We start from the raw sequence: 8,158 nt of genomic DNA, 5'->3' as shown, positions 1-8,158 counted from the left end.
AGCGAGTAATATACTCGGAAGCGGTGGATGGTGTGCACACCTCCTGAGTTGGACTAGAAGTCCACTCCAAATACCTCTTCTTCTCCGCCGGCGGCATTTTGGATCAGCCTCTGGAATCAGTCCAATTGCCCGGTGGGAACGAACAAAGGATCCAATTCAGGAAAGTTGTATTCCTGATCGATAAAAGACAATACTGTGCAGCCGTCTTCATCAATCTGGCCAAGGCTTTCAACTCTGTCAATCACCGCATTCTTATTGGCAGACTAAATAGCCTTGGTTTCTCAAATGACTGCCTCGCCTGGTTCACCAACTACTTCTCAGACAGAGTTCAATGTGTCAAATCGGAGGGCCTGTTGTCTGGACCTCTGGCAGTCTCTGTGGGGGTGCCACAGGGTTCAATTCTCGGGCCAACTCTATTCTCTGTATATATCAATTATACTCTATGGTACTCTCAGATCCACCTCTACGCAGACGACACCATTTTGTCTGGCCCTTCATTGGACACTGTGTTAACAAACCTCCAAATGAGCTTCAATGCCATACAACACTCCTTCCGTAGCCTCCAACTGCTCTTAAACGCTAGTAAAACTAAATGCATGCTCTTCAATCGAACGCTGCTTGCACCCGCCCGCCCCTGACTAGAATCACTACTCTCGGCGGGTCTGACTTAGAATATGTGGACAACTACAAATACCTAGGTGTCTGGTTAGACCGTAAACTCTCCTTCCAGACTCACATTAAGCATCTCCAATCCAAAGTTAAATATAGAATTGGCTTCTTATTTCGCAACAAAGCCTCCTTCACTCATGCTGCCAAACATGCCCTCGTAAAACTGACTACCCTACCGATCCTTGACTTCGGCAATGTCATTTACAAAATAGCCTCCAACACTCTACTCAGCAAATTGGGTGTAGTCTATCACAGTGCCATCCGTTTTGTCACCAAAGCCCCATACACTACCCACCACTGTGACCTGTACGCTCTTGTTGGCTGGCCCTCACAACATATTCGTCACTAAACCCACTGGCTCCAGGTCATCTATAAATCACTGCTAGGCAAATCCCCACCTTATCTTAGCTCATTGGTCACCATAGCAACACCCACCTGTAGTATGTGCTCCAGCAGGTATATCTCACTGGTCATCCCCAAAGCCAACACCTCCTTTGGCCGCCATTCCTTCCAGTTCTTTGCTGCCAATGACTGAAACGAACTGCAATAATCTCTGAAGCTGGAAACTCTTATCTCCCTCACTAACTTTAAGCATCAGTTGTCAGAGCAGCTTACCGATCACTGCACCTGTACACAGCCCATCTGTAATTAGCCCACCCATCTACCTCATCCCCATATTGTTATTTATTTTGCTCATTTGCACCCCAGTATCTCTATTTGCACATCACCTTCTGCACGTCTATCACTCCAGTGTTAATACTAAATTGTAATTATTTTTGCACTATGGCCTTACCTCCATAATTTACTACATTTGCACACATTGTATATAGATTTTCTATTTTTCTATTGTGTTATTGACTGTATGTTTTGTTTACCCCATATGTAACTCTGTGTTGTTGTTTTTTTTATCACACTGCTTTGCTTTATCTTGGCCAGGTCGCAGTTGTAAATGAGAACTTGTTCTCAACTGTTAAACCCATGTTAAATAAAGGTGAAATATATATATTTTTTTTATGTAAAAAAAAATGCTGGTGAGTTAACGTCGCTCTTATATCCAAAAGTTATTTCTGGCTGTATATAATAACACAAAAACAATTCTGGGCTAATAATGTAAGAAATAACACCCCAAAAAACAAAATACTGCAAAGTTGCTTAGGAGCTAGAAGCAGAGCTGCCATGTCTGTTGCTTAGGAGCAACAAGCAGAGCTGCCATGTCTGTTGCTTAGGAGCTAGAAGCAGAGCTGCCATGTCTGTCGGCGCCATCTTTAGATGTACATAAGGGGATTAAATGGTACTGTACTGTGAGATGAGGACATCAGGGGATTAAATGGTACTGTGCTGTGAGATGAGGACATCAGGGGATTAAATGGTACTGTACTGTGAGATGAGGACATCAGGGGATTAAATGGTACTGTACTGTGCTGTGAGATGAGGACATCAGGGGATTAAATGGTACTGTACTGTGAGATGAGGACATCAGGGGTTTAAATGGTACTATACTGTGCTGTGAGATGAGGACATCAGGGGATTAAATGGTACTGTGCTGTGAGATGAGGATATCAGGGGTTTAAATGGTACTGTACTGTGAGATGAGGACATCAGGGGATTAAATGGTACTGTACTGTGAGATGAGGACATCAGGGGATTAAATGGTACTGTACTGTGAGATGAGGACATCAGGGGATTAAATGGTACTGTACTGTGAGATGAGGACATCAGGGGATTAAACGGTACTGTACTGTGAGATGAGGACATCAGGGGTTTAAATGGTACTGTACTGTGAGATGAGGACATCAGGGGATTAAATGGTACTGTACTGTGAGATGAGGACATCAGGGGATTAAATGGTACTGTACTGTGAGATGAGGACATTAGGGGATTACATGGTACTGTACTGTGAGATGAGGACATCAGGGGATTAAATGGTACTGTACTGTGAGATGAGGACATCAGGGGATTAAATGGTACTGTACTGTGAGATGAGGACATCAGGGGTTTAAATGTTACTGTACTGTGCTGTGAGATGAGGACATCAGGGGATTAAATGGTACTGTACTGTACTGTGAGATGAGGACATCAGGGGATTAAATGGAACTGTGCTGTGAGATGAGGACATCAGGGGATTAAATGGTACTGTACTGTGAGATGAGGACATCAGGGGTTTAAATGGTACTGTACTGTGAGATGAGGACATCAGGGGTTTAAATGGTACTGTACTGTGAGATGAGGACATCAGGGGATTAAATGGTACTGTACTGTGAGATGAGGACATCGGGGGTTTAAATGGTACTGTACTGTGAGATGAGGACATCAGGGGATTAAATGGTACTGTACTGTGAGATGAGGACATCAGGGAATTAAATGGTACTGTGCTGTGAGATGAGGACATCAGGGGATTAAATGGTACTGTGCTGTACTGTGAGATGAGGACATCAGGGGATTAAATGGTACTGTGCTGTGAGATGAGGACATCAGGGGATTAAATGGTACTGTACTGTGAGATGAGGACATCAGGGGTTTAAATGGTACTGTACTGTGAGATGAGGACATCAGGGGATTAAATGGTACTGTACTGTGAGATGAGGACATCAGGGGATTAAACGGTACTGTACTGTGAGATGAGGACATCAGGGGTTTAAATGGTACTGTACTGTGAGATGAGGACATCAGGGGATTAAATGGTACTGTACTGTGAGATGAGGACATCAGGGGATTAAATGGTACTGTACTGTGAGATGAGGACATTAGGGGATTACATGGTACTGTACTGTGAGATGAGGACATCAGGGGATTAAATGGTACTGTACTGTGAGATGAGGACATCAGGGGATTAAATGGTACTGTACTGTGAGATGAGGACATCAGGGGTTTAAATGTTACTGTACTGTGCTGTGAGATGAGGACATCAGGGGATTAAATGGTACTGTACTGTGAGATGAGGACATCAGGGGTTTAAATGTTACTGTACTGTGCTGTGAGATGAGGACATCAGGGGATTAAATGGTACTGTACTGTGCTGTGAGATGAGGACATCAGGGGTTTAAATGGTACTGTACTGTGAGATGAGGACATCAGGGGATTAAATGGTACTGTACTGTGAGATGAGGACATCAGGGAATTAAATGGTACTGTGCTGTGAGATGAGGACATCAGGGGATTAAATGGTACTGTGCTGTACTGTGAGATGAGGACATCAGGGGATTAAATGGTACTGTGCTGTGAGATGAGGACATCAGGGGATTAAATGGTACTGTACTGTACTGTGAGATGAGGACATCAGGGGATTAAATGGTACTGTGCTGTGAGATGAGGACATCAGGGGATTAAATGGTACTGTGCTGTACTGTGAGATGAGGACATCAGGGGATTAAATTGCACTGTACTGTGAGATGAGGACATCAGGGGATTAAACGGTACTGTACTGTGAGATGAGGACATCAGGGGTTTAAATGGTACTGTACTGTGAGATGAGGACATCAGGGGATTAAATGGTACTGTACTGTGAGATGAGGACATCAGGGGATTAAATGGTACTGTACTGTGAGATGAGGACATTAGGGGATTACATGGTACTGTACTGTGAGATGAGGACATCAGGGGATTAAATGGTACTGTACTGTGAGATGAGGACATCAGGGGATTAAATGGTACTGTACTGTGAGATGAGGACATCAGGGGTTTAAATGTTACTGTACTGTGCTGTGAGATGAGGACATCAGGGGATTAAATGGTACTGTACTGTACTGTGAGATGAGGACATCAGGGGATTAAATGGTACTGTGCTGTGAGATGAGGACATCAGGGGATTAAATGGTACTGTACTGTGAGATGAGGACATCAGGGGTTTAAATGGTACTGTACTGTGAGATGAGGACATCAGGGGATTAAATGGTACTGTACTGTGAGATGAGGACATCAGGGGATTAAATGGTACTGTACTGTGAGATGAGGACATCAGGGGTTTAAATGGTACTGTACTGTGAGATGAGGACATCAGGGGATTAAATGGTACTGTACTGTGAGATGAGGACATCGGGGGTTTAAATGGTACTGTACTGTGAGATGAGGACATCAGGGGATTAAATGGTACTGTGCTGTGAGATGAGGACATCAGGGGTTTAAATGGTACTGTACTGTGAGATGAGGACATCAGGGGTTTAATTGGTACTATACTGTGCTGTGAGATGAGGACATCAGGGGATTAAATGGTACTGTGCTGTGAGATGAGGACATCAGGGGTTTAAATGGTACTGTACTGTGAGATGAGGACATCAGGGGTTTAAATGGTACTGTACTGTGAGATGAGGACATCAGGGGATTAAATGGTACTGTACTGTGAGATGAGGACATCAGGGGATTAAATGGTACTGTACTGTGCTGTGAGATGAGGACATCAGGGGTTTAAATGGTACTGTACTGTGAGATGAGGACATCAGGGGTTTAAATGGTACTGTACTGTGAGATGAGGACATCAGGGGTTTAAATGGTACTGTACTGTGAGATGAGGACATCAGGGGATTAAATGGTACTGTACTGTGAGATGAGGACATCAGGGGATTAAATGGTACTGTACTGTGAGATGAGGACATCAGGGGATTAAATGGTACTGTACTGTGAGATGAGGACATCAGGGGATTAAATGGTACTGTACTGTGAGATGAGGACATCAGGGGTTTAAATGGTACTGTACTGTGAGATGAGGACATCAGGGGTTTAAATGATACAGCTGCCATGTCTGTCAGCACCATCTTTCAAGCTGTTACAGGACAATAACTATAATGTTCCTAAACACGATGGTCACTGGATCAACTCATCTCTGGTTCCACGATGGGCATTAGTCTCGGTTCATGGAGAGGTTTTTCTCACGAGCTAAACCCTGTATCGATAGTCTTGACTACTTGGCAGGACCCAAAAAAAACAGCCTTCATTGAGAGGAAGTGAGGCTATGGTTTTTAATCAAATGAAACGAAATGGGAAAAAACATTAGTTTTTTTTTTTAATGTTTCTAAATACGAGGTTTACGGGCACAAAAAGCACATCTCTCTTCTTCAATTTAGTTATAGGCATTGTGTGTCACGGCTGGATTTTGTCAGTGCTTCCACTGTCAAAATCAATGCCATAACTGCTAGTCCCCTGTAGCTCAGTTGGTAGAGCATGGCGCTTGCAACGCCAGGGTTGTGGGTTCGTTTCCCACGGGGGGCCGGTATGAAAAATGTATGCATTCGCTAACTGTAAGTCGCTCTGGATAAGAGCGTCTGCTAAATGACGTAATTGTGATAACCAACCCCCGTCACCTCTAAGACCAGCTTTTGGTTGTTCTTAAATATCCCCCAAATAGAGCCCTTGGTAAGCCTTCAAAAAGCTTCCAGAGAGTTTCCACCTTGTTACACGGACTATAAAAGACAGGATCCAAAGGTAGGGATGTGGGTTCGATTCCCACGGGGGGCAGGGCATGGAAAAAAAACAAAAAAAACATGTATGCATTCACTAACTGTATGTGGCTCTGGATAAGAGCGTCTGCTAAATGACTACAATGTAAAAATGTAAATAGAAAAGACCATGACCACTACTACACAGCCTGAGAGGCCTGTGGTCCTATTGGACAGTGAGTGATCACCCTAAGGCCTCTGGGTAATGTAGTAATCACAGGCAGAGAGGGTGTCCCAGGAGGATAGCTGCTAGAGCATTACTCAGCCCTAATCGTCTGGGAGGAGAGGAAAGAGAGGGGGGGAGAGGGGAAGAGGGGGGAAGAGGTTGGAAGAGAGGTTGAGGGGGTAGGGGGGGTAAGAGAGGGGAGCGGGGAAGAGGGGGGATGAGAGGGGAGTGGGGAAAGAGAGGGGGGGAGCGGTTGAGGGGGAAAGAGAAGGAGGGGGGAAGAGAGGTTGAGGGGGTAGGGGGGGAAGAGAGGGGAGCGGGGAAGAGGGGGTAAGAGAGGGGGGAAGAGAGGTTAAAAGAGGGGAGAGGTGAAGAGAGGGGAGGGGGGAAGAGAGGGGAAAGAGAGGGGGGGAAGAGAGGTTAAAAGAGGGGAGGGGGGAATTAAGGGAAAGAGGGGGAAAGAGAGGGGAGCGGAGAAGAGAGGGAAGAGACGGAAAGAGAGGGAAAAAGAGGGGAGGGGGGAAGTAAGGGAAAGAGGGGGGGGGGGGAGAAACCCGGGTAGGCCAGAGGCATATTACAGTTAAAGTATTATAGAGGCATATTACAGTTAAAGTATTATAGAGGCATATTACAGTTAAAGTATTATAGAGGCATATTACAGTTAAAGTATTATAGAGGCATATTACAGTTAAAGTATTATAGAGGCATATTACAGTTAAAGTATTATAGAGGCATATTACAGTTAAAGTATTATAGAGGCATATTACAGTTAAAGTATTATAGAGGCATATTACAGTTAAAGTATTATAGAGGCATATTACAGTTAAAGTATTATAGAGGCATATTACAGTTAAAGTAGTATAGAGGCATATTACAGTTAAAGTATTATAGAGGCATATTACAGTTAAAGTATTATAGAGGCATATTACAGTTAAAGTATTATAGAGGCATATTACAGTTAAAGTATTATAGAGGCATATTACAGTTAACGTATTATAGAGGCATATTACAGTTAAAGTATTATAGAGGCATATTACAGTTAAAGTATTATAGAGGCATATTACAGTTAAAGTATTATAGAGGCATATTACAGTTAAAGTATTATAGAGGCATATTACAGTTAAAGTATTATAGAGGCATATTACAGTTAAAGTAGTATAGAGGCATATTACAGTTAAAGTAGTATAGAGGCATATTACAGTTAAAGTATTATAGAGGCATATTACAGTTAAAGTATTATAGAGGCATATTACAGTTAAAGTATTATAGAGGCATATTACAGTTAAAGTATTATAGAGGCATATTACAGTTAAAGTATTATAGAGGCATATTACAGTTAAAGTATTATAGAGGCATAATACAGTTAAAGTATTATAGAGGCATATTAGTGTTAAAGTATTATAGAGGTATATTACAGTTAAAGTATTATAGAGGCATATTAGTGTTAAAGTATTATAGAGGCATATTACAGTTAAAGTATTATAGAGGCATATTACAGTTAAAGCATTATAGAGGCATATTACAGTTAAAGTATTATAGAGGCATATTACAGTTAAAGTATTATAGAGGCATATTACAGTTAAAGTATTATAGAGGCATATTACAGTTAAAGTATTATAGAGGCATATTACAGTTAAAGTATTATAGAGGCATATTACAGTTAAAGTATTATAGAGGCATATTACAGTTAAAGTATTATAGAGGCATATTACAGTTAAAGTATTATAGAGGCATATTACAGTTAAAGTATTATAGAGGCATATTACAGTTAAAGTATTATAGAGGCATATTACAGTTAAAGTATTATAGAGGCATATTACAGTTAAAGTATTATAGAGGCATATTACAGTTAAAGTATTATAGAGGCATATTACAGTTAAAGTATTATAGAGGC

General features: G+C 42.1%; 1 protein-coding gene across 1 annotated transcript in view; it reads right to left on the bottom strand.

Annotated features, from left to right (window-relative positions):
• Positions 1 to 97, bottom strand: part of LOC311123545 (neuropilin-2-like) — a gene marked incomplete at its 5' end in the record, with an annotated part of 11,126 nt that extends 11,029 nt beyond the window's left edge. Inside the window, one exon of the mRNA XM_084197789.1 lies at positions 41 to 97. Coding sequence (XP_084053915.1) covers positions 41 to 97 — 57 coding nt within the window. The remainder of the gene's footprint in view (positions 1 to 40) is intronic.
• Between the last annotated feature and the right edge of the window lie 8,061 nt (positions 98 to 8,158).

Source organism: Coregonus lavaretus (genome assembly GCF_964263955.1).
Source record: "Coregonus lavaretus genome assembly, contig: HAP1_SCAFFOLD_6275, whole genome shotgun sequence".
Taxonomy (NCBI): domain Eukaryota; kingdom Metazoa; phylum Chordata; class Actinopteri; order Salmoniformes; family Salmonidae; genus Coregonus; species Coregonus lavaretus.
This window is presented reverse-complemented; position numbering and strand designations above follow the sequence as displayed.